General features: G+C 42.9%; 1 protein-coding gene across 3 annotated transcripts in view; it reads right to left on the minus strand.

Annotated features, from left to right (window-relative positions):
- Positions 1 to 26696, minus strand: part of sema6a (sema domain, transmembrane domain (TM), and cytoplasmic domain, (semaphorin) 6A) — a 113287-nt gene that overhangs the window by 37871 nt on the left and 48720 nt on the right. For all 3 annotated transcript variants that reach the window (XM_065949592.1, XM_065949597.1, XM_020630475.3), the window contains exons 4-9: positions 14967 to 15027; positions 13475 to 13537; positions 12455 to 12556; positions 4349 to 4439; positions 1700 to 1819; positions 1016 to 1104 (exon numbers count right to left, since the gene is read on the minus strand). In XM_065949592.1, coding sequence (XP_065805664.1) covers positions 1016 to 1104; positions 1700 to 1819; positions 4349 to 4439; positions 12455 to 12556; positions 13475 to 13537; positions 14967 to 15027 — 526 coding nt within the window. The remainder of the gene's footprint in view (positions 1 to 1015; positions 1105 to 1699; positions 1820 to 4348; positions 4440 to 12454; positions 12557 to 13474; positions 13538 to 14966; positions 15028 to 26696) is intronic.

Here is a 26696-nt window from a genome sequence, read left to right on the forward strand (position 1 = left end):
AACAGCAGCCTTTGTGTGTGTTAGCTTTCAGCACACAACTCAAACACGCAGACCACTCACACAGCAAATACCTCACTCAAGGCTGGTTAACTATCTTGTGTGGTGAAATATTTATCCTTTTGTGTGTTCCAGATGCAATCCAGTGTTAAAAGTTATGCAACACAGCCCCGACAAAGTCAATTATTCGGTTTGCCATAAAGCACAAATGGCTGCTTACACTGTCAGGCAAGGCCAATCTATTTTATAATGATGAAGAGATACCATTCACTAAATGTTAAATGTCTCTGCACCATCAGTTCTAATACAACCCGCATGATTATACTGACATTGCTTTTAAAGCGGCCCACAGATTGAGAGGCCTGATCTGTATTCAGACTCAGGATAACATGTGCCTGTCACTTCTGGCAGTGAATATATAATGTCTGTGTTTCTCATTTCCCCCTCCTGTCCTTTCTCTTTCTCACCCTCTCGTGTATTCTCTTTCATTTTATCAGACAAACTTTAATTTCTACAAGGTATTTTCTTCTACCTGGTATCCAATTAGACATTTTCAGGGCAGGGTCCAAAAGTAAAATTGGGAAGATTAATAGAAAAATGTCTTCAACCTGAGCAAAGTCTTTTTTTTTGTCTTTTTCAACGTCTCGTCTTATTTCTCAGAGACGCTTGAGATGAATTCCTCTTTGGGAAACATTCACACCGTGGGTCAAATGGGTACGTACCCGGACGGATGCTGACATGCAATTCAAGCGGTATATTTAGACCGTAAAATGGGATCTCCAGACATCCACACATTTTTTTCTTTTCAGGTCTATTTTAGGGTCTTGCATCCTGCCCAGTATTTATCTGCTACTGAAAAATGCTTGGCCACTTTACAGCTCCTGAAAGCCTCCTTCTAGTTATGTGATCCACCCATATCCTGTTAGTTTCCACAGGCACTTCCCAATTGTCCCAGTAAATAGGAAGTCACCTCTGATTAGACTTCAAACAGCAGCAGAACAATTGGGCCTGTGCTTACCTTTCCCATTGTGTTGTACTCCATCGCAATTTCCCGAAAGAAGAAGTAGATGAAGTCGCCGTAATTGACCGCCTGCACAAAGTAAGGCTCTGTAGGAGGAGAAAAAGATCAAATATGACTCAAAGTGACGTTTTGCATTGATAAAACAGCTCTGACACCATATTTCACAGTAAACAGCCCGGATATCTGTCATATTATGCAGAAGAGCACCGACTGTGAGGCTTGAGTGCCTCAATCTATCATCCATCATACCAGTGAACCAATTTGCATGCAGGGAAAGAGGGAATCTCTCTATTGCGTTTTGACAGGCTGGACTTGTGCTTGTTTCTCCCCGGGGCAGAGCAATTTCCTGGCTACATCAACTCTGCCGGCGCAGGTTGGCAAAATGACTGCGTCAAACAGAGCATGTAGCATTAGCATAAGTGCTCCTGCTCTTCATGCCTACGTTCATATAGACACACGAAGGCAACAGAAATCATAAATCACACAAAGACAAACACATGGCCAAGCAAGCATGTCGAGAGTAGGGTTTGTTTTCTAGCTTGTCACTCAGCTTGGTGCTTTTCAACCTCAGAGAATGTGTTTGCTCACCCCCTCCTTTCTCAAACACACACAGAAACTCTCACACACACAGAAGCTCTCTCACACACACACACACACACAAACACACACACACAGACTCACCTTTAAGCCATTTGGAGTCGTGTTTGACAGTGCGCAGAGTCGGGCTGTCTCCAAGGCTACGATAGATGACCGCATCGATCGCTAGAAAGTCTGTTACGGTGGCCGAGTACAGCTTGCCATCTGGAGAGGGAACACAGGGACGGAAAGAGCAATAAGAGAGGGAAAGATGGAGACGGAGGGGATAGAGGGACAGAGAGAGTCATAAAGGAAGAGAAAAAGGTAAAGAGAGTAGAGTTGAGTCAAAACAAAAACACAAAAAGCCACTCCGATGTTCCTGCTTTCTGTGGCTGGATACACAAAGATGTTACAGATGGCTCGGAGCTGGAAAATGAATGAATCACACAAACCAAAGAGAGTCTCTGATGGACAACAAACAGGCTGTGCACACACTTAAACATGTTGCACATTTGTAATTGCTCGCTCTCTCAAACACACTTCAAACACTGAAGGCCCTGCGTACAGTTTCTCAAAGAGCTGCACAGAAACCCACAGTACGCACACACGCACGCTTGACGAACACAATCCACCACCAGCATGACCTCAGCCTGCCTCGGCCTTAACCACAGTGGAAACTCAAACTACATAATTGAAAGGATAGCAGTCAGAGGAGCCCTCTTGATTACTCAGTGCTTCCAGCTCCAGCTCTGCTACACATTAACCGGTCGAGCTAGGCGTTTGCTCTCCTCCTCGGCAGGGACAGCTCATCAATGCGGCCATAAATCGCTTCACAGCAAATATGAACGGGGACTGAATATCTTTAGCGGCCTGCGGGTTGGTTGCATCAGAAGTGTTGCACCACGCCAACAGAAAGCTGACTCATCCTGGTCCCGTCAGTCTGTGACTTATTTCGTATTTTGTGCATTTTGATAGAAAGCTAACGAGAGATAAAAAGAATGACAGAAAAGTAAAAGAAAAGTCCAACAGAAAGGATTATGTTTTTTTCTTAAACCACAATACTATTGATGGATTTCCAATGTGCTCCAAAAAGGAACACATTCTTTACGCAGAGCGATTGTGGCCTCGAGTTCAACGCTCTGCTCTGGTGCATTTAACACGGATTGGCCTCCTCTCTTGACATGTTGTCAAAGTACTGCCATTACAATAAACCGCAGGGTATTAAGAACAATATTAAATACAACCGCAACTAATCCCCTCGCTCAAATAGACTCAACTTTCCCATCCAGCTCCAACATGTTCCAGTGTTTAATGAGCGCAGATAGGAGGAAATTAGGGGGAATGTTTTTGCCTCATGGCAGCCAATGAGCAGTAGCAATATCACATGTACTTCATCTTCATCCTCCACTAATGGAAGAGTTTCTCCTTTGTGAAGCCACTAAAAAGAACTCTGAAAATCCCAGTGATGACAAATGCAGTGAAATATGTAAGGGATAATGAACAGAGAACAGGTTGCTTTGGCTGAATGGACCCTGCAGCGGAGGGGTCGTGTCTTACCCTGTCAAGATGCTACTTACTAGAATAATCTGAAATTTTGACATGAAAATGTTATTTTTGATTTGAAAAGAAATCAAATTCTTCCTTTACATGATTTGAACACTTTCAATGACCACACTAACCCTGGAGCCTGTTCAAATCATTCTACCAATACATTATAGGTATAACTGAATATTTAATTATATGATAAAGTTAGATGACTGCTATGTTTACATGGACGACTTATAACCGGAATAATACCCTGATAGGAAAGTCCAACTAGGCCTAATTGAAAAGAGATTTCATTACAGTCAAGAAGGGTGGCGTATGCCATTTGGTATTCGGACATAACCATGTTAACACTAACTGGGATTGTTCTTCCTTGTTGGGGTTCGATCATTCTTTCTGATGTATGTCTGCCCCATAGAATGAGGTGAGTTTCCCAATTTGTTTTTGCTGGCAGGGAAGGATACAAGGGGGAAATATAGCACATCTGGTCTGTAGCTGACACAGTTTTTATTCCCTGAGACTTTAAGGGGTACGTCTCGATTGTGGAAAGGCTACAAACACTGACTAGTCAAACAAGTTTGTGAAAAGTCAGGCAAAGCCAGAATCCACCGAACCATAATGAAATACAGACGTCCAAAGTAACAGAGACGAGGGAAGAGGAGAATGATATTTCTGGCGCACAGCGGGTGTGCATGCAGAGAAGCAAGTTCTGGACCCTTGCAGGGACAGCGGTGTTTGTTTACAACGCAAGCGGAAGGAACGGCCTCTTCTTCTGCTATTTCCTGCAGATTAGACCGGCAGGGCATGTCGAAATGGATTTATTGTGGACATTTTTGCATTATGATTTAATTCTTGATGCATAAGCATGTCTGAATTGAAACACTTCATGTTTTGTGAAGCGTTTACTTCTGTACTTTGCTTGTGTGTTTTAATTAAATTCAGTTATACTGTTCTAACCAACAAGATTTGATTAATTTAAATTCTCTATTTTTTCTCCATAGTTTTTCAACTCTTTCCTTTATTTTCCCACACTAACACAGACCTATTTCAAATGTACATCTTTTAGAAGACTAATGTAAAAAGAGTTATTCTACCATTATCAGTATGCCTTAGGGAAAATGCAGACCTTAGAATGTGTTAATTGAGGATTCAACACAGCCTTGTAAAACAGATAAATAAATACAACATATAAAGATGCATTCATCTTACCTGCAAACAGGGCGACGTTGGCGTGCTTGGCGTCATACGGGCAGCGCGCCATCCCGCTGATCTCCTCTCCCAGGGCCTCCAGGGTATCCGTCTAGGGTCACACACAAGGTCTAAGGTCAACACCAGGTCAAAACAATGCAGTGTTTTCAAAAGAAACAATGGACTTGAAATACATCTAAGACAGGAAGTGATGGCTCCAACAAGCAGTGGACCCCAGATCAAGAACAAGGGAAATTACAAATGTGTCCAAATGTCAAAATAATGTCAATCTGAAGGCACTGCTACAAAACTACAGTGATAAAGTGGAGATATGTGGTGTGAGTCACAATGAAATAGTCCCAAAAAGCTGTTATGCTCAGCTCAGGAGTGTGTCCATCTCCTTCTGACCCAATCTAATGTCCTGTGGATGCCCCTCTGGCATCCCACTGAGAGCTGTCAAAGTCGCCCATCTGGGAGGGTCTGGGAAAACTGTCATGGAGGGAGATTACAAAAACGCCTGACATATTCCACAACAACATGTTTCACAGCAAGGGTGGACGTGCTCTGCTTCCCACTGCCATCCTTTATCCTTCAACTGTCTTGGTGTTAAAGAAGAGATTTAACAACCCTTGAGACAGATCTTTAACCCATTTAACTGTGGTGCTTTCCCCTGGCCTGATTTCTAAAGTCTGCGCTTTTACTCCAAAGAAGAAATAAATGGGCACAGGGAAAAGGGGTGAGCACACGGCCCTGAGCAGAGAATGTGAGAATTTTTTTCTAAACCACAGTAGTTTTTAAATAGCAGCTCATAGAGTAGTCATTATTTTATATTTTACAGTCACCACTTTGCCTTGTGCTAGGAACGTTTCTTTGGGCAAAACTTCTTCCCCGGATACAGATTCTGGTTTAAATTCTGCACAGAGTCGGTGCAAAAGTAGTCCTTTTTAGCACTGGTTGTATAGTTTATTCAAACTTACAGCTAATTTTATTGTTCAGTCACTCAGTGGTCCAATTTACATGGGCTATTTTGAGATTTAATTCACTGTTTCATCAGCGCTGCTTGTCTAGTTTAAGGCTTAGTGGGATGATCTCAATGAAATGGAATTTGGACAAGATTTTGTTGTTTTGCACCCAGTTTGCAGTTCAGTTGGCAGAGTATGGCAGACAATAAGATGTGGGTGAAAGGTTATTATCATCCCACCATGGCTTGGCTTGTCTTCCCAGGATGCCTTAGGACACTCTCTTACCCTGGCTAAACACCAGAGAAACCCACAACACACATGAGAGAAAAAGGAGAAAAGCCATGCTGGCCAGAGACCAAGGTCAGGAAAAATGACTGAACACACAGTTTTTCCTGCAGAGTTCACAATACATCGTCATTTTTCTTCTCCATCTCTGGTTCTATCGCTCCTGTATACTACTACCTTTGTTGCCTCATTTGGTCCCTTTACTCTCGACAAAGAGGAGCGTCGCTTGCCAAAAAGTGCGAACTGCTTATGCCGCCCTTTCTGGTCTCTAAACAGGTCATTTTGTTTTTCTATTCCTGTCTCGGCGGAAACAGTTATCATCTGCCCACTAAAAAGGTCACACACACGCCGGCGCAACGCTGGAAAATCCTGCCAGAGAAATTGTTGAGGCTGATTTGGCAGAGAAAATTACAAGTGACCTTTTACAACAAACACAGAGGCATCGACAGCAGTGCATTTCTCGATTTCTCATTCCTTCTGTCTCTTCAGAAGTCAGAGGCCGCTGTGTATTCGAGCTGTATGAAGACATATATCGTTAACAGATAGGGGAGACTATAATTATAGAGCCGACTGAGTTCATCATAAGGGACAGGCGTAGCTGAAGGTCAGGTGCGTCCACTGAATCACGGCGCCTGGACGTGCGGAGCGATGAGCCGACTGAAACGTCAGCAGCTTCTGTCTGTGTCAGCCACCAAACACAAACACACCCGCCTCCTCTGACACATCACAAACACACACTCGCATATCTCTCACGCCACAGCAGCCCCCCACCCCGCCCCCCACCACCCCTCAATCCACTCAGTTGATTTCACAGAGGCTCTGACCTCTGTCTGCTGGGCTCGGCTGCCTGTCACTGATCTGTTCCTGCCGTTAGAACAGAGGAAGACACTCCCTGCCCGGCTGTAGATATACGCACAGCTTTTGTCAAGTTGGCATGTGTGGAGCAACAACAACAACTGAGCGCTCACTTGCTCCCTGTGGTTAGCCTTGTCCAAAGCAATATGCAATATTTTTCAAAACAGCCAACAGCTTTCCATAAAACTGCCACACTCAAACACAACATTTTTTCACATTACCGAAAAGAAATTTGATGTCTAAACAGCCAGACGGATTTTTTTTTTTTTTTTTTTCATACACTTTGTTTACCAGGCACACCTTATTATGCTGTCAACTCCACAAGCTGCAACAAAAAAAGAAAAGAAAAAGAAAGAAGTGCTCCTGCTTAGTCAAGACACAATTCAATGTAATGGGAGTAGAACAGTAAGACTGTCACAGTTCGTCAGCGCTGCCTCAACAACACACAGTTCTGCAGGGATCGACTGGAGCTCAGCAGACAAATGTACAGTAACCTTGGCTCGGGGTGCTGTGTATCTACATGAATTAATTACTGCAACAGCTCGCTGGTGCTTTCCATAGGCTATATGCTAATTAATTAGACAAACACATTGTAGATCCAAAACATGCCCATCAGGAGTGTTATAATTGGTTCAGCATCAGCTCCAAAATTCAGGGTGAGGGACGCGGTCTACTTTTGTGTCCCATTTTTTCTCATGACTCGTTTTCAGAAATAATTTTTTTTAAAGTTATTTAAGAAATCTGAAAGGCCAGACGTAGGACAAGCTGATCCGATATTGTACTCTTTTTATTTTAACAGTTTCCTTGTCAATTGTATAGAATAAAATTGTAAGGGTCACATTTTTTCTTTAATGCAAATGAAAGTTCCAGAATCATTTTAGAGGAGAAACTTGGTTAATGCCCCTCTCATTAACTGTTCTCTTGTTTATTCACAGATTGTAAAGGGTCACTTTTCAGATGCAAAATGTATATGCGACAAAAACGAGTCCAAAGTAATCATAGAGGTTTACCAGCTTTGCATTTATGAGTTTGTCCTAATTGTTGTTGTCAGAAAGGACAGCCTCTGGAAGATTAAACATTATAAAGAACAGAGGAAAAGAGACCTTCCTCTTACAGATCTGACATGCTAATACATTTCAGATCCGGCTCTACATTTGACAGCAGAGATGAGTGTCCATATTTTCACCTGCACAACCTCCCCACCCCCATCCATAAAGGCGCAGTGCACAGGATCACACCTGGGCCAGGAGCGAATTTGTGCAAACCCAACAAGGACACATCTCCCTGGGAGATTAATAGTCATGGCCTATTTCTCTGCAGCCTGTCTCTGAGCCCTGGGAGGATGAACCCTTCCTGACCACCTTTTAGACCAGAGCAAGAGACTGGAGGCTTTGCAGCTGCTGAAAGAAATATGTTAGCAGAGGAAGAAGCTCATTTATCTGAACCTTCAACTTCTGAAATGATTAATCTTCCAGGGAAGGAATTGTGAAAATCATAAATACGCAAAAAATTTGATTCATTATATGTCCTTACTGTGATCAACAATACGTTGATCAAAAAGCTTCTAGAGAAGCTGGAAAGAGTGGCATGTGAAGATGCAATTCTAACTTGTTGCTTACAATTGGTGTGCATAAGTAAGGTTGGATTCGAACCCAGGCTGCCCCCTTGAACGAAGTAGCCTCTGTACATAGGGCACTCAAAATAACCACTAGGCTACTGGCGGCCCATATCCAAAGGCTTTACATGGATGAAATTTCCCCATCAACCAGTATCAGGTCGAGGATGTATCACCTGGGACTCTCTGCCTCCCATATTCCCCATCGTTTCTCTCCGCTTCGCCCGGCAACAGGCGATGAAACTGACTCCAGTCATATATCAGCCCAGCTGGATGGGGTGTTTATTATTACAGCGCAGCGAGGGAGTGACAGAGGGAGAAAGCAACAGAGGGAAAGATGGTGGAAAGAGCGGTGGGAGCGAAGGAGGGGGGAGAAGGAATTAGGGCTGACAGGAGACGAGGAGAGAAGGGGGGAGGTGAGAGGGAATAGAAGAAGAGAACGAGATGGGTGCTGTGAGGTGACGAGTGAGAGGACTGTGCCAAGGTGTCTGTCTGTGTTCTTTCCGTATGAATGCGTGTCTTGGTCATTGTGTTTGTGTTGACAGCAATAACACAATGAGAAAGGCCGGAGAACAAGAAGCGACTAATTAAGAAAAACAAAGATTTAAAAAGGACAGAGCAGATAAGAAATAAAGAGGTAACCAGGTGGGAAAGGTGCTGAAACAGAAGACAGCGTTGGGTGTCGCTGGTTAAGCTGGGTGCCCTCCCTGCCCCCTCTGTCTCTCTCCCCCTCCCCCTGCTCGCCCTTGCAGCGTTGTTGATTAATGTGGGATGAGGCTGGCCCAGAAACAGAAGCTCTTTTCAGCACTGTCACACTGGGGAGATGGAGAGGCAAACTGTGGCCAAGGTGGATTTAACCACAAACACACACACACACACACACACAAACACACACACACACACACACACACACACACACACACACACACACACACACACACACACACACACACACACACACACACACACACACACACACAAACACACTTTTGACCAGGCATGAGCCCAGCACGCCATCAAAGGCCTGGTATCTACCCAGAGAGTCTGCCAGGCTGCCAGCAGTACAGAGTGTGAGTGTGTGTGATTTTGAAAATGTGTGTGTTGTATGTTTGCCTATTTGCACAGTTGTCAGTGTTTGGACGTGTGCACACACACTTCTGTTTAGTCCATACACTTGTGCGACCACATTTGTTTGCACATTTGTAGGTTTTTGTAAAAGGGATTAGTGATGATTTTTTTATGAAATCTCTATTTTTGTATGTAGTCATGGATTATTGATTCAGTTTCCAGTCTGTACTTAAAATACAGGATGTCAACTCAGTCTGAAATTAGACTTAAATACACGTCAGACATCTAGTCACAGAAAAAAAAAATATTGTTCAGTTTTTATAATTAGTTAATATGGGGTCACAATAAGCACAGAAATGCTGATATATGGCCATTTCTCCTAAATCATTCTGCTGTTGTTGGTAAAACCTGTCCACACAAAGACCTCTTCACCAGTACTCTCAGCAAGATTTTTGATCATTCCACTCGCGGCCTGGAGGCTTCCAGGTCCCTCCTCACCCTTCGTCAAGGTAAACGCCAGGTTTTGGATTATGCAATTGAATTCCGGACCCTAGCTGCAAACAGTGGTTGGAATACTCCCTTGCTGCTGGACGCCTTTAACAATAGACTTTCTGATGGCATTAAAGCCCAGCTGGTTCCCTTAGAGCGTCCAGCAAACCTAGACTCCTTCGTTTCCCTTTCCTAAATTACCATCTACCAAAGAAACTGCAGAAGCCTTGCTCTCCAATGTGTTTCGTATCCATGGTTTAAGACATTAAAGACATTGTTTCAGGCCGGGGCCCCCAGTTTATCTCTCAGTTTTGGAAAGCTTCTGCTCCTTGCTTGGTGCCACTGTCAGCATCACTTTTGGTTATCACCCTGAGTCCAATGGTCAAACAGATTGGATGAATCAGGAGTTGGTGACCTGCCTTCGCAACCTGGTCTCTCATAACCCATCTTCCTGGAGCAAGCACCTGATATGGGCTGAGTCGGAGGTCAGTGTCTCACCAGCTCAGACCCTCATTCGTCATTCGTTACCGGACGTGGAGACAGGCCCGGCTGGTGCTCCTCAAGACTGCCGGAGCAGAGAGTCTTGATGTCCACCAAAAATCTCGTACGTTGGCCCCTAGATTTGTTGGACCATTCCCAGTGTCAAAGGTGGTCAATTCGGTTGCTGTTCATTTTAAAGCTCCCAAAACCCTGGCGGATTCATCCTGCGTTCCATGTGGCACTCATCAAACCTGTTAATGAGAGCGCACTCATTCCACCTGCGTCTCTTTGTCTCCCCCCCTCACCTTAGTATTTAGTCTGTTGCTTCCTTTCCTTCTGTGCCTGTGTAAAGTGTACAAGCCTTTTGTTTCTCCTGAATAACTTTTTGGTATCAACTTCTGCTGTGTAAGCGAAGGCTGCTTTTCTCCTACCAAAGACTTGTGTTTTAGAGTTGTGCCTGTGAGTCCAATCACCTGTGGTTTTGTGTTTGTTACAGATGTGTTGTGAACATTTCTGTGAGTGAACGTATGAAGAATATTTTCACATAAGCAGATTGCTTTGTGAATTGTCAGAAAACGTCTGTGAAAAATACATTTATGATCCAGTTATGATAAGTGGAATATATTTTTGTAATAAAAAGGTGTCTGGGCACTTTACCTTAAAAAAAAGACTGAGCTTTAAAATATGCTGAAGAATAACAATGTATGCTCAGATGAACTAGCTGTATTTCATCATACTCTTATTGACAAATGTGTCACTTTTTACTCATTTGCTAACACATACTTCACATTTATTCTACATTGTTAACATTACCCAACATGCACAGTGATTTATGTACAGCTTGCATTGATTTTCATGTTTGCACAAGCATACGTGCCAGGGTTTTTGCATTTAACCAAGCCTCACATTTGTTTTACTGCACTTTGCCTCTCTTTCCCTTTAACTCCACCAGACTGGCAGCAATCTCAGTGCAGCTAACAGCTAAAACACAAACCTTGAAACCATAACCGGAGGAGCTGTAAAAGCTAACCACGCCTGATAAATGCAGAGACATAAATTCCCCTTTCCCCTGCAGGAGGAGTCGGTGAATTGAAAGACGTCCACTCTGTGCGCTTAGCATGCTGAACCGCAAATGCAACCGACCGGAGATGTCTTGTTTCTCTGGTAAACAGATCTAGTGAAGCAAAGCAGGAGAGTTTTCCCCACAGGCCACCTAGATAACATCTCAGTGTGCCGTGACCACCGCATCATCCTAACAAAGCAAACAATAGCATCCTTCAGGACAGAACCTCTTTCTGTCTCTGCGCCTGTCTTTCTGATTATTCTTACATCTTTCTCTTCTGCCTGTACAATGTTGTTTTTATCTAATCTCGCTGTATGACAGCTCATAGCCCCTCCGGATAGTTGAATGGAATGAGAGTGATTTGTGAACCACATTTGCTTCACTTTTTGTGAACATTTCAGGCACAGTCTGTGCCGTAAAGTTTGTCAAAAGAATAACTACCAATTAAAATAAAGTTGCTTTCTCCCATGGCGTGTTTTGCTGTCCACACGGTCAGCCCAGCTGCTGCAGATAGTTAAAACTGTTTTGTGAATGAGGTAAGATTTACTCAATGTAATGAAAACGCTCACATTCACACTAAGGCATCAAAAACAACAGATTTATGTCACCAGGAAGAGAAGAAATGGGGACAGTTCCGGCAGCAGTTGCAAGACAGCCTGTCAACTATTTGTGTTTGTCTTTCTGCCTGCCTATGTTTTCCTGTCCTTCTGCTTCCCTGTCTGCTGATCTTTCTTTTTCACTCCATGTCTATCATTTTCTGACATCTCTATTTTTGGCGATAATGTCAATCCTAAAGTCTACCTGCTCTCATTCTTGCCTCGAGGTCATTAAAAGTGTCTCTTCACACGGTGGTTCTGCTTCGTCTGAAGGAATTTTGAAACCATTCCAAAACATGCCTGCATCAATACGGCCAGAAAGGCGTCTGTTTACATGGGGAGGTTGAGTCAGATTTCAGGACTGGGCTTGATTGTATGTGTGTATGAGTGTGCGTGTGTGTGTGTCTGTGTGCAAGAAAGAAGGCAGTTAGGTTTCTGTGCTTCTAAATCGAGCGTGTCAAAGTACACCTGGAGATAAAGACATCGGAGGAGGGCCTGCTGAGTTGTGAAAGTCATCCATCCTTGTCCATTGCTTCATAGCTCTACCCTCCACCCCCCTTAAAAAAACACCCACATCATTTGGATTGAATAATTACCTTGAGACAGAGTGACAGCAAAAAAGCAGATAAATAATAGAAGTAATAGGACTTTTAAGAGGCGATATGCACATTATATCTAAGGAATGACTCTATATGTGAGTATGTGTGTCCTTACCTTGTAGGTTCGACAGGAGGGATTGAAAGCATTTGTTCCACACACAAACAAGGTGTCGTCGTTTTGCTGCAGGAGGACTTTGATGAAGTTGTGACACTCGTCCTTCAGGGAGCAGAAGAAAGAGAGGAGAAAGTCCATGGTGACATTTGTGTCTTTTCTACTCGCACACTCAGATCAAGGCAGGCATGGTGTTTGAAACAGAATGTGCTTTCCTTGCTTTTGTCTCTAAAAGTTCTCGTGGTAAATTCATAAACAGTTACAGCAGAAGACGATGCGACATTCAGTGTCTTTCTAGAGAAATGATGAAAGCGTTTATCCTTTTGCACAGTTTTGTCAACTTTGTAAACAGAACTTTAAGTGGCAGTACGAACACACAGAAGCTTGATTGTGCTATTTTCAAAACTTCAGGGTTGGAAAGCAACCCAAACGTTCTCCTTATTCAGCTGTCGTGAATGGCTAATTATGTGCAAGCTTACCCTGATTGGTTAATGGATTAAGACCACTGACACTGATCAGACATACATTTATTCAAGGAACATTTCAATATAATAATTTTATTGAAATTAAATGATCAAAATGTGTTATTTCTACATATATCCAGAGAGAGAGAGAACATTGTTGTTCTCTGTTGAGAGAGAGAACATTGTTGTTCTCTCTCAGTGCTATTAAATATTAATATTCCCACTGGTGTAATCTCTATATAATGAGAGCAAAACCTTATATCTGAAGGTGTGTTGATGCACCTGCAAGATCTCTTGTGACTTTGTGTGAGTGTGTGTTTGACTTTTTGTGGGAGAGAGAGAGAGAGAGAGAGAGAAAGAGAGAGAGAGAGACCGCATAGACAAACAAAGAGGAATGACACCTGTGACATCTGCTAGTGTAAATGTGTGATTCCCACAAGATTTTGTTCTTAAGATTTGGTGATATTTGTTCTACAAATAAAGTCAGGGTGTTAGCACATACGTTGAAGTGTTTTATTTTTGGGGTGTGTGTGTGTGTGTGTGTGTGTGTTTTCTCTACCTTGTGTTTTCCTTTCATTCTGCAGGTGTCCACGTCCGCCTGCCGGGACTTCCATGTCATTTTCTGCATTAGAGAAAGGACGGAGGTAAAGGAGGTGAGGAGAGTGAGAAAGAAAACAAGAGAGAAAACATGATAAACATGAAGGTATAGGAGAGACAAAACAGAAGGCACCCGCACAGTTCAATAGCCAATCTATACTGTGATCAATAATCATCATCTGAGATTCTCCATTATTGATTCTCCTAATGAGGCACCTGCTCTGAGGTGAACTTTATTCTAAGAGCTGGTTGGAGATCAGTTTACCTCCTTGAACTTCTAATTCTCTACGGGGGAGGAGGAAATACGATGCTGACCCCGGATCAGAACAAGTCTGTCCAAGGACAGTCTCCCCGCCCCACAGAGCTCATTTCTGTGGATTGATGGGCCACGCCCCCCCACACACACACACACACACACACACACACACACACACACACACAGGCTGCCTTGGCCTCTTTGAGTCAGCACTTGCCAATAACTGACAGTCAACTACAAACACACCGAGTAAGCGAGTAAGCAATCTTTCACTGACACACACATTTATCGGTCAATGCTTGTACAAACACACACACACACACACACACATACACACACACGCACGCACACACACGCACACACAAAGGTAAAAACACACATTCACCAGTTTTTTTCATCCCTCCCCTGTGTGGCCTGAGGGTCAGCACCAGGCCGCCAGTTCAGACCGCCAGGTAGCCGCCGCTGTTGTACAACATGTTTGGAGCTCGGTCGCTGATTAAAGACCCTCAGTCATCAATCAATCTGCGCTTCTCCCAGCAGCCCTTTCATCTGCAGCCTGCTCTCATTAAGACCCACTCGCCGTGCTTTGACATTGAAGTGGATGAGGTGGAGGGACGACGGGTTGTTGTATACATGAGAATGGCCTTGTTTGAATTGTGTTTGCATGCATTACGTTGAGGGCAAGTGATGGCAGCGTGGAGTGGTTGGATTGAAGCGGAGAGTGGGTTATTACAGCAGAGGGCCTGTGTAAATACAAAATGCTTTTTGTAATACAGTGAAATATATAGAATGGGATCTTCTTCCCTTTCTGCATCTGTCTCGTCTTCCTTGCCCTCTCTTGTAATTAATCCCTGTGTTACCATCTTCCCCTCCCCCTCTTCCTTCACTTCCTCTCCTGTCTCCTCCGCTTCCGTTACACATCCTCCAGATCTCTCGTTGTCCCACTGCTGAGCTAGGATGACGCAGGCGAATCACTCGCTGATTGATTGGATAATGTTCTTAGCGAGGTCAGCAGGGCGAGCACGGCAGGCTCACACCGGTGAGCGGGTGAGCAAGACTGCTGGCAAGGCACACGTATACACCCACGTGTGCGCATGTAAACACACAGCGGCACTGGGAGCCAGCTTATTAGGGTTACGTTGTCAATCACGGCACGCTGAGAACAAGGCGTCCTCCAAAAGACAGACGGCCCACTCACCTTACTGAAGAAGATCTCGTCACTGTTGGCAGTGTCTGTGTCCACCGTGTATATGTGATCCCTGCAGGCGGAGAAAGGGGAGAGATGGGGGGGGGGGGGGGGGGGGAGAGAGGGATTTAGGAGAAGGAGAAAGAGGAGATGAGAAGATAAGAGGTCAGACAGGAGCAGACAGTCAAAAATCCCAGAAACAATAAAACACATATCTTCTCTTCCCTCTGTTTTCCCCCCGCAGGCAGCAAACAACACCAGAAAAGGATCTTTGTATAAACTTTGTTCAAACTTCAAAAAATGACAATAAACAAAAGGAGGCCAGAGCTATTTGCTCTGTCAGACAGAAACAGTCAACAAAGGTTTAGAGCGCCGCGGCACAGGCCGGGGACAAAGCCTCTTTGTCCCACAGAAAGGTCTCCGGGGGGTGTAAGGGAGGAGGAGGAGGCTGAGACGGGAGGTGCCAAGTCACTCAGAGCTGTTCAGGTCAATTAAGCCTAGTGTTTGAGCCACAGGAAATCTATACTAACACTCATTACGGCTCAGACAAGTAGACTTGTGTGTGCTGGCCTGGAAATATACAGCCTTCTCCTGTGTTACACAGTCCAGCCATAAAGGCCCCAACAGGGCATATGGAAGACATAAAAACTGCAAGGGTTAAATACACCTCAGACAGACCGACCGGCTGGTGGGCCGAGCATGTAGCTACACCCACTTACCGTGAAGAATTAGGGTGCAGACATGGAGAGGGAGGAGTGCAGCAGAGGGAGGGGGTGACGAAGGTGTGATCAGAGGAGACGCACAAAAAGGGGGCTTTTCCTCATTTGAGGAGAGAACTAAAGGTGACCGTGCCAAAAGATGTAGCTGCTTTAATTTGTTGGAGATTAGCTGTTGAACGTGTTTTTAATCAAAGTGTATAACAGTGGCATCGTCAGACTCACGGCTTAATTACGTTCCAGCTCCCCAACCTGCGCTCAGACAGTCAGCCCGCCTTGCTCTCTCATTAACTAAATCTAATAAAGTCTTTGGAGGAACAGGCATCTTGAAATGAATCCACTTATATCGCTTTCCTGGGGGCCAACGCGTCTCCTGGAGGATAAAACGAAGCCTACTGTACATTATCAGCCACAACGCTTAAATTGAATAATTAATCTCTGAGAGCAGCTGAAATTAAGAAAACACTGCTGCTTCCTCCGAGGGAGGCGACACATTTCAGGTAATGCCAGAGGCTAAACGTCACTCTGTCAATGAAATACTCACATTGTTTTCTGCCTTCAAGCCATACTTCTTCTTATCACGCAGGAAAATGACTGTCTGTCAAAATGATATCCCAACTACTGTAAAGCGTTTTGCTTTATCAACATTACCAACTATTGCATCTATTTGCCTTCACAAGGCTCAGATGCAAAGACGATGTTAGCTTTCAAGGATTCGAGGATTCAAGGACACTCGCTGTCATTCCACAGCATGTGAGTATAAACAGGAGAGAAATAAGCAACTCGGTATTTGACTCTTGGCCTGCGACAATTTGGTGAATGTTATCCCTGCTCCCTACTCCCCACATTTTATGTCTCTCATCAGCTGTCCTATATAATAATAAAAATCTTTAAAATCCATAAATGACTCATCAACTACAAGCTCAGTCCTTCAAAATATAAATACAATATCTTTTACAGTTTACCTCAACACGTGAAGTCTTAATCTACTTTTCCAAGTACATCTTTAATATATATTTTCCTTAATATGAGGATTAAATATTCTTCTTCTAATATTCAGCCACAAAAGTAAAAAAAAAAGAGTAAAGAAGGAAGTCATGTTGAGGTCAGTGAGTTGCTCCATGTGCACTTACAGACGGTAGTTCACTTGCTCAGTCACACACCAGATGCTGACTGTCACTGTGCACTCTGCCACGACCAGAAATCAACTATTTCAGGCTAAACTGTGCTGCAAAGTGTTTTTCATTAAGCATCTCTGGTAGCACTAACATTGCACTACTCAGGATAATTGATCTGTATTGAATTTCCTGGGTTCCTAACAACCCATGCTGTGTTTCAGTGTTTCTTTCACTTTGCTGTCAGGGTAACAGGATACATCTTCAGGCATGGCAGTAAATGTGGTTATTTAAAAACTGCTAGTTAAAAAAAAAAAAAACCCACCTCATCATGTTTAAGAGAAGACGAAATATTTAAATGAGGGGAATAAAAAGTGATGGGTTATAACAAGGAAGGGTGATAATCTTCTGTGACTTGTTCATTTAACTTCATTTAAATCTTTATTTGAAAATTCAAACTTTATATTAAAAAGACAAAACTAAATCAAAAGCTATTAAATCAGAGGATTACTTGGCAGCTTTAGTATAATCCTGTGGGTTATTTTACTGCCAGCAATTTTAAAATAGCTCATGAGAAATCGGTAATTGACTGCTGCAAAATACAGCTCCCTTCCCCAGCTCTGCTCCCTGACTTGTGTATCTCTGGTCGGGGGTGCTGACAGGATCCCCGAGGGGCCGAGGCCTTCATGCCGCAGGGTTTTCAGTTCCAGCTGAGATTAGCGGGAGCCAAGCGATGAGGCGTCCCTCAAACATCCTGAGCAGAGATGGGGCAGGACAATGGAGCGGCTGTGTCTGTGTCAACACCAGCTCTCCAAACACACACATGTGTAAGATGACATGCTCACACAAACAGACATGCACCCTTTCCTCTCCTCTCAGCTGCACCTGCACTCACATTACAACACACTCACTTCCTTCTGGCGTGCGAGTCACAGCTTTTTAACTTAGAAAAAGAGCAGAAGCAGAATCTTCAGGTCTACACTGGAGGTATTGTATGATAAAGACCATTTACTGCAAATGGTGTACTTAACATCACCGTCGACCATTTTCCAAAGCAAACATTAAGTTTAAAGGTCGATTTCCTGCCCTCCAGGCAGTCAACGGTTTCTTTACATTTAATGGCCAATTTAAAATGACTGTGCAGAAAGTTGATGCTTGCCTGAAATGCAGGATCCATCACAGGCAATACTTTATTTCCTGCCAAATTATTACAATATTAACACGACTTATAAGTGGCACATAAATCCTATACAGAATGTTTTAATGGATACTGATGTTTAAATAACATGAAAATCTATTGTCATTGCCTGATGTTTTTTTTGTCCTTTACAATTTATGTAACAGTTATATTTATCGACAAATTAGGTGAATTCTTACTTTTGATGAGTTGCAATCTGAAATATTAGACACTGCTGCTGAAAAGTTTAATAAACATAAGTCTATTCATTTTGGAGCAGTTCACTTATTGATGCATTATGATTATGATTACTGACTTGATGCATTCCTTGAATGTAGCTCTCAAGGAAACAAAAAGACAGGAGAGAAAGAGTGAGGAATGACATGCATCAAAGGAGCCACAGGTCGGACTCGATCCTGGGCTGCCTGTCCTGGGCCGCACATGGGGTGTGATAGCGAACCTCTCACCATCATATCTAAAAGAGTTCATAGTGCATTATTACCCCTGTTGAACATTACACTCTGAGAATGCGGACCTGCTTCAGATACCTACAACCTCTCATAGTGATATGGGAGGTAGAGCCTTCAGTTATCAGGTCACACTTTGTCATCACCTAACAGTCAGGTTACAGTTTTTAGGAATTGGTGAAAATACAGATGCAAATCCATTGATTATAATATGAACAAAATATAGATATATGCCTTCAAACTTTTGAGACATCAGCATTTCACCTCTGTCAGCTTTTTAAATATTGTTATGAGTCTTCATGCCCTGAAAAAGCTGCGATAAGATCCCACTGACCTCAGCCCGCCTGAAGCCGAGGTCGCATTTCAAGACGGTTCTTGCTCACTGAGCACAGTTCAGACTAAACAACTGGCCTGACTAAAGCTGCTGAGCTGTCCTGGTACAGGGCAAAAAAATGTGGCACAGATTAATGAGACAACCTACTTTCAACATGCAAAGGCTTGTTTCCATTTGCCCTGCGCAGTTCAGTGTGAATATAAAAATAGGTCTTCTATTGTTTATTGTTTCCTGGAATAGAATCCATTTTCATTTTGTACGCGCATTTCCATTTCAAATTATTTATGAGAATAAAAATGTTATATGAGTGTGTACTCCCACTGAATTTGCGTAGTCAACTATGTGGAATAAGCTTTGCAAGGACTCATGAAACGAAGAACAAGACGAGTTTTAACATTTAATTCCAACGACAGGAAGTAAGTAAAAGAGATTTTGTTATTTTTTTCTTTAGATAATTCAACTCCTTAAAACTGTTGACTTGGTGAATTCAAAGTTTAAACAACATAATCAGGAATAGTCAGGAAGATTGTGTCTTTATTGTCCCAATCAAGCTACTTCATAATTCATCCATACCTGGTGTTTTCTTTTAATTCTGACACTTCCTCACCGTTCCCAAAAACCAGCTGATCCTCGACCCTATGACACTCAATTTAGCCTATTTTTATTTATAAAAAGTGGCACCATTAAAACTATGCCAAATCAGCTATCAGCAGAACCCTGCTTTCACCATCCATGGATGCTCAGAAAAGTACCATAGGATTACTTTGATACCAAAGGGTGTCTATTTCTATGACTTCTAAGCGGATTTATGGACTTTAATTCAGAGATAATGCTATCCTCAGGAAGTGTCAAACTGAATCTTAAAATATGTGCATCATTTCTGTGGGTTCAGATTTGACTGAGTTATGACTCAGTCTTCTCTGAGGGCTTAAAGTTTGAGAGTACCTTGCTGAACTGTGTGTGACTCCAGTTATTCTGGTGGTTAAAGTCAGGGAATCTTTGTAGCCATGGTCGTAAAATAAATGTGTGGTTAATGTTGGGAAAGAGCCGTAGTTAGTTTGGGTATAGGCATTAAAAGTACTAGTAAGTCATGGTTTGAATTAGTAATAAGTACATTCCTCATTGCGTTTAGTTACATGGTTTAACTATTATGTTACATAACTTTAAAAGAAGTCTACTTCTAAGAAGAAAGCAATGTTTATTGGATGACTAGTGGATAAATAAAGGATTAAAAACACGTCTCCAGGGTGGAAGTTCTTTGTTTGACCCAACAAACATGGCCTGCCCACGCAGTCTCTTCTTTATATTACTTCACATGACTTTGATGGCATATAAAAACATGACGCCACAGAAGAGCGCCAAGAAATGATGCTAAAGAGAGAGTTTTAGAGTTTAAAGATGTTAGCTACCGTGTACCAACCTTTCTGAATAAAAACATTTTGTTATTTCACCTCAGGCAGCATCTTTGCCTCATATTTCACCTTCAAGTATGAAAACTGTTATTTGTTTAAAAACCATCGAACCCCAATCTGATCTGAGTGACTTCTTTTAATACATTTACCCAAAGGTATTTTGCAGTCTGTCCTTCTGTTTTCAATCATTTTATCACTTTGGACAGTACTTTGAATCAAATGTGCTCTGAGGATGGTACTGTGGCGTTACACAAAAAAAAAAAGACTTTGTGTACGGGGCAAGGCTGTATTATGAAATTTGAAAAGAAAAAATAAATCATGAGATTTTGGGAACAGCAAATAGCAGAAGCCTTTGACAAGAACTGAGGACAGAAAGTGAATCACTTGGCGGTTGCTTCGCATTTCCCGAAATTGGGCGACAAAAATGTGTGAGTAGGGTGGAAGGTATGCAAATATCCTCTTAGACACTAAATGTGGAGGCATTGAAAAAAAGATGGTCTCAGACAGAGAGAAAGAGCTGAATGATCCAGGCCGGACAGTGGACCAACTGAGTTCAGGCAAGGGTGTGAGATTGAGTGGAATAGAGTGACATAGAGGGTCTTGGTTGGACATGTAGCCATGCATGGCCATGAGAACACAGGGGCTTTGTGTGGAAGAATGTCGTTTTCATAACAGCGCGTTTCTTTTGGGGGTGACGGCGAGCCAGCTTGGTCCATCTGCCGGGCCTTTGTCAAACTATCTCGCACTCCGCGAGCAGAAAAGAGGGGAACGCGATTAGCATGCACCCCGCACCTTTCTGTCACCACCCCTCTTTCTGCAAAACTAAATGCCTGCACGTCTACCCTCATCTCCACCTCCCACCCTTTTCTCTCTCATCACCCTCTTCACCCATGTTCCTCTCTCTTCATAACTGGATCATGGGTGGTAGTGGAGAGTCCATTGTACATTGTTTTGGCTTTCCCTGGTTCAAATCCTCTTTACAATGTGGACGGGAGGGAACCAAGGAAGCCAGCAGGCACCTTTGGGCTGTGAAGGGAGTTGTTGAGGTTCTGACTGAACTCAGGGCACTGAGAGGCCCTCTGTGATGCGGTGGCATGAAATACAACATGCCAGAGTTCACTCACCCCTTAGTTGGTCTTTTAGAAGGTTTGAATTTCTTAAATTCTCTCCACATACCCTGAGTGCGAGTGTGTTTTTATGTATAGCTGGGTCAGCAGGGTGAGGTGCATGTTTCAAACATGCACACTTACAGTGACACAATTAGTCAGGCATGCATAAAGACAGCATAAAAGATGTGATTTCTTCATATATAGTGATTCAATTTTATTCAGTAGTCTCAAATATCTTCTAGATATGATGATGTGAGTCCAACAAGTCAGGGAATTTGTGCCCTCAAGTCAGAAATATTAGCTTCTGAATTACTTCATTTTTGCTCATGAATTAAATATTTGTGCACACATACGATCAGAAAATGAGGTTTAGCAATATTGCATTTTCACACAAAGTGACAAGATGTGAAACATGTTGTTTTTGATGCACGATGTTCTTCGTTTTACCACACATTTCTAGCAAAATCAAACCCATGCAACTCAGCACTTGCATAAGGCCAGCAGCAAAAGAATGCTTAAACATCATGCAATGTAACACAACTGCTGCATAAAAACACGTCTCAAGGGTACAAGCATAAATGTAATCAATACAACAACAACCTTACAATGTTGATTTAAAGGGAAAAAGTCAGTGTTTGTATGGGAAACTAACCATGAAAACGCAACCTCGAGCCTGCCACTTACACTCTGGGTGCGCCGACTGGAGCAGCCGCGACAACCTGTAACTTTGGTTTCTGCTGTTACAGAAGCTAAACACTAATTTGAGAGCATGAATTACTATTTCCAGACTCTGTATGTTTGCGTTGGACGAATACCCAAAAACCCTTCAGAAAGAAAGTGTTTAACATAGTTGCAGAGTTTGGCTTGGAGTGAAAACTTGTTCCAACTTTTAATTCAGGTGATTATGATTACTGACGCCGAAAATTTTGTTTCATACTGTGGACGTGGCTGGATGTCGCTGGTGCTGGGAGGAGAGGGAGAGGAGGCAACCGTGTAATCCCAGTCATTAGTGGGTTTTAACAGGATTTGGTGCAGCTACAATAATGGAGACTCTAGTGGCCTCCACTGCGAGACCCAAAGAGACCCGACAGGGAAGAAGAGCAGGCACAGAAGCTCGACTGTTACAGAAGACTCAACCAAGGGAAGGTAATCGGGATTTTTGAGTGCGTATATGTGTGTGTGTGTGTGTGTGTGTGTGTGTTTGTGTGAGTGCTAATGCCAACCACAAAATTTGTGTTCTATCCCTCTGTCTGTCACTATCTCTCTCACTATCTCACTCCCCCCCCCCCCCCCCCCACACACACACACATACATACACTCTCTCTCTTTGGTTCCCATGCTTCCCGGCCTAATAGAGGGGTGTAAACATAGTGTTGCTGGTGTTACCATGGTGAGGGCTGTCTGAGGGCCAGGAATGGCGACTATGCCCTCCATGTGGAGAGACCTGGGGCATACTCGCTAGGCTGGCTATACAGTAACACATTCATTTTGTTTTTTTTATTTGGAGCAAGAAATTTGATAATTGCTGAACAAAGACAAGAAGTGATCCGAAACAGATACAGATATATGAGCAGGCAGATAATGCATTAATAGCTTAAAATAGTTGAAAGGAAAACCAAAAATAAAAAATATAACCCCAAACATGGGATGTATACAGCCAACATGGCTTTAGACAAACTTAATCGTTCATAGATGCCTGTGTTGTATAGCCAAGGTTAAGCACACATACACACATTTGTGTAATAGGCCTGATTAAACTTTTAGCTAGCTTACAACATGACCATCAGAGTTTTGATCAAACGTTTTGTAAATGCAGCCCTGTCACGAATAAGTTATCCTTATTGGTAAGGAGATGAGCAAAGTAACAGAGACTAAACCCACTGTGATGAGAAATGAACACTTTGATTCTGTTTTAAGTGTAACCTGATACTTTTCAATAAATGAGAGCTGATGAAATATACATCTCCGACTGTGCACCTTAGAGACCATCCAGAAGATAAATGGTCATGTTCATGAATTAAAAATGAAGCCAACAAGTCCATTATTGGGCGCATTCTGTCAGTTTGACAATGTGACCGGACACAAGGAGCACAACAATGAACCCAAGGTGTGGGTGCTCCATCGGCTTAATGTATTTGTATGATAAATGGACTTGCTTTTTTTTTTATTATTTGATAGGGATGCTGCAATTTGATGTAGTTTGAATACAGGACATGAATCAGATGTGCTGCACAGAGAGTTCATAGCTTTCAAATTCTTGTTCCTAGTTGGGCTTTTGAGCATACAGTATAAAAAATATCATGGACTGATAGACAGTGTTTAATATTTATTTTAACCCTCTTTGTAAAGTGTGCTATAATGACCTCGATGAAGGCCATAAATGGAAAAATGTTGGTTCCACAATTAAATAGTTCTTTATATTCATACTTAAAATACCTTATATAATATAAAAGGTTATAATAATATAACCTCAAGGGTTAGGGGGTTGTTGACCTTTTTGTCTGTAGAAATTCTTGAAATTAAAACACTGCAAAGGTCTAAAAGTATTTCAATAAAAGATAAAAGAGTAGTTTGTGTATACCCACACACACACACACACACACACACACACACACACACACACACACACACACACAAACACACAGTCTTTCTACTGACATCGTCTGACAGCAATAATATCCCTGAGGCAAAGAGAAAAACAAGCCTGAGAATGAAGAGTTGAGTGTGGCAACGTCTGATTGCTACATGGCAAGTGGCCTTGATCAAAGCCATTGATTAAACCCACACACACATGCAGTTCCTCGTGGAATGACAAGGATGGCAGCACACATATACAAATCCAGGTATGGACCCTCACGCACACACACACAAGCACAAAAGAATTCACACACACACACCCACAGATATTTTCCAGAGATGAGAATGATAAATCTCCCATTGCCCTGTGATGAATTCCCTGTGAATGCGGAACATAGTGTTCTGTGACTATGAAGTATGGAGCGTTGGGATAGGAATCCTCCTGCGTCCATCTCTGGCTGCATCAAGAACAGTTTATTGCTTTTACTGAACGTGACTCTGCTTCTAAACACCTGACACACACACACACACACACACACACACACACACACACACACACAGACACAAACATAATCCACTGCACTTCAGAAAAGTACATGTAATGAACTATTAAACGTCTTTATTACATTTACTTTAACAAAGATTATGTCTAAGTATGTCATGCATAGTGCTGGAATGCGAACATAAAAATAATCAAACATCAAGCTTACATGAGCTGTGGTTGGATTCTTGATAGTAATCGTCAAAACTGCTGCTGTGACTTGAAAACTACATTAACTTTGCTGACTATTTGCATTGCATTCACCAAGTTAAGAGCAGAGGAAAAGATGAGAGACATTTTTATTTTACTGAGTCCAACAAGTGGCTTTTAACTGCCTTCATCTTGAAAAAGAAAACTGTCGGGGATCTTATCGGGCTGTACTGTTCCTCTGGATAATGCATGTGATTTAAACTGATTCAAGGAATATGATCCAGGATATTAAGGGGCTTACAGAGACATGTTGTGAATTCATGATCAGCATTCAACTCATATGCGTCTGAAAGGGACATTGGTTTTTCACACATATTGAATAAGCTATATGACCATTGCCACTAATGCCCCTTTCATTCATTTCTGCTCACATATACCAGCCCAAACAGGACTGCAAAAAGAGCGTCTGATTCTACTGAATCAATACATTTCATTCATGGGCTCAAACCCGTGGATGAATTATCAATCACTGCATCTGTTGCTGAGTTTCCCCGGTTGCCAAAGACTTGCCTCTTTCCCTCTTTGGATTAAGCCACTTTTGTCTATTTACAATTTCATCAGTTGCTATGTTTGTATGCATCTTGCAGCTAAGAAATCTTGCGATTTTATTGCCAGCGCCAAAACAGAAGCCAAAGGGATTTAATACACTGAGCAAACCATTCAGAAACAGCCTGAAACAGTGTTGAGCTTTGGACTGTGTTCACAGTGGCCATCTGCGAGCTGCTGCGCACCAAGAACTGAGGCTCACTGGTCTGGAGGCATGATGGCAGAGCTGTGTGAAGCTGGCCTCTGAATAAACAAGTCATTTTACTGGACAACCATCATAAAAGCGACTATTGATGTTGCCTTGTTTTTTTTCTCCCCGCAGCAGGGTTGGTTGTTCCCAAGCTCGAGTCTTGCTGGGTCGACCGTTGGCTCGCTTGCACATTGATTTCTGAAGGGGGGATTGTCTCCGCTGCTTGCCTTAAACTGTTTGTCATTCAACTTTTACATGTCTTTATCGATATCCTGCTAGTGCCAATGGATTTCTGTGCACGGGCTGTCGATTGTGCATCTGTGTAACCGACTCCACACATTCTTCTCTGTGTCAGGATCAATGGCGGTCATCCGGCTCGGTCTAATCTGGGGCAGGCATTCCAGTCATTCAGAGGGTCACATACCGCGGACATGTGTCAGAATTCCCGACTGCTTTAAGAAAGTATGCAAGTGTGGGACCAGACACACCAGGTGACCCCGCACATGCACACACAAACACATGCTCCGACACCCATACTCAGGGAAACACCAACACATGTTCCCTAAAGTATATCCATATGCACACATGAGGCCGCATATCACACGCAAGAAATCACTTTTAAATCCACGCGACAACTGGCCTGCATACTAAACCAGGCGACACACACACACACACACACACACTTTGATGCACACAACCCTGCAATAAACCAACCCTCTGTGTTTCATTTCCCTGCCCTACCCCTCAGGCCGCTGCCACCCCATGTGGAGCAGGTGGGCGACAGGCACAGTAAAGTCTCTGGTTCCCCAACACACATACACAGGCTCTCTCTGTTTCCTCTCTCTTTCTACACACACCTCCTCTTAATGACCACGGATATGTTAAAAAGCTGCCGTGCTTAAAGCAGCGGCCTCTCTCAGCCACTTAATTTGACATGCTTGGGAGGAAAACAAAGACAGACCCCTATTGAGGCTTTTTAACAGTATCCAATCAGGCCTGCCACTCAATTAGCCATGGACGACGCAGCACAAGGATCCATTTTATTAAGGCCACCTTTTCATGCTGCCTTAACCTAACTGCTGAATGCTTTGATGGTAAAAAAAAAAATCTGCAAGCTGCCATTTTTGGACATGGACCGGACTATTTTTACACACTTTGCCTTAAGATTTAGACACATATACTTGGCTGAAATACTGATGAGAAGAGAGTAGACAAAAATCAATATCAGCCTTCTCCCCGGCTCTGGATGGTGTAATTGAGCTATAATATCTTTGAAAGTTGAGTCACACACACGCACAGAATAAAGATTTGCAGGTGAAAAACACATTGATAAATGAACAGAAAGCAA

Source organism: Labrus bergylta, chromosome 2 (genome assembly GCF_963930695.1).
Source record: "Labrus bergylta chromosome 2, fLabBer1.1, whole genome shotgun sequence".
Lineage (NCBI taxonomy): Eukaryota > Metazoa > Chordata > Actinopteri > Labriformes > Labridae > Labrus > Labrus bergylta.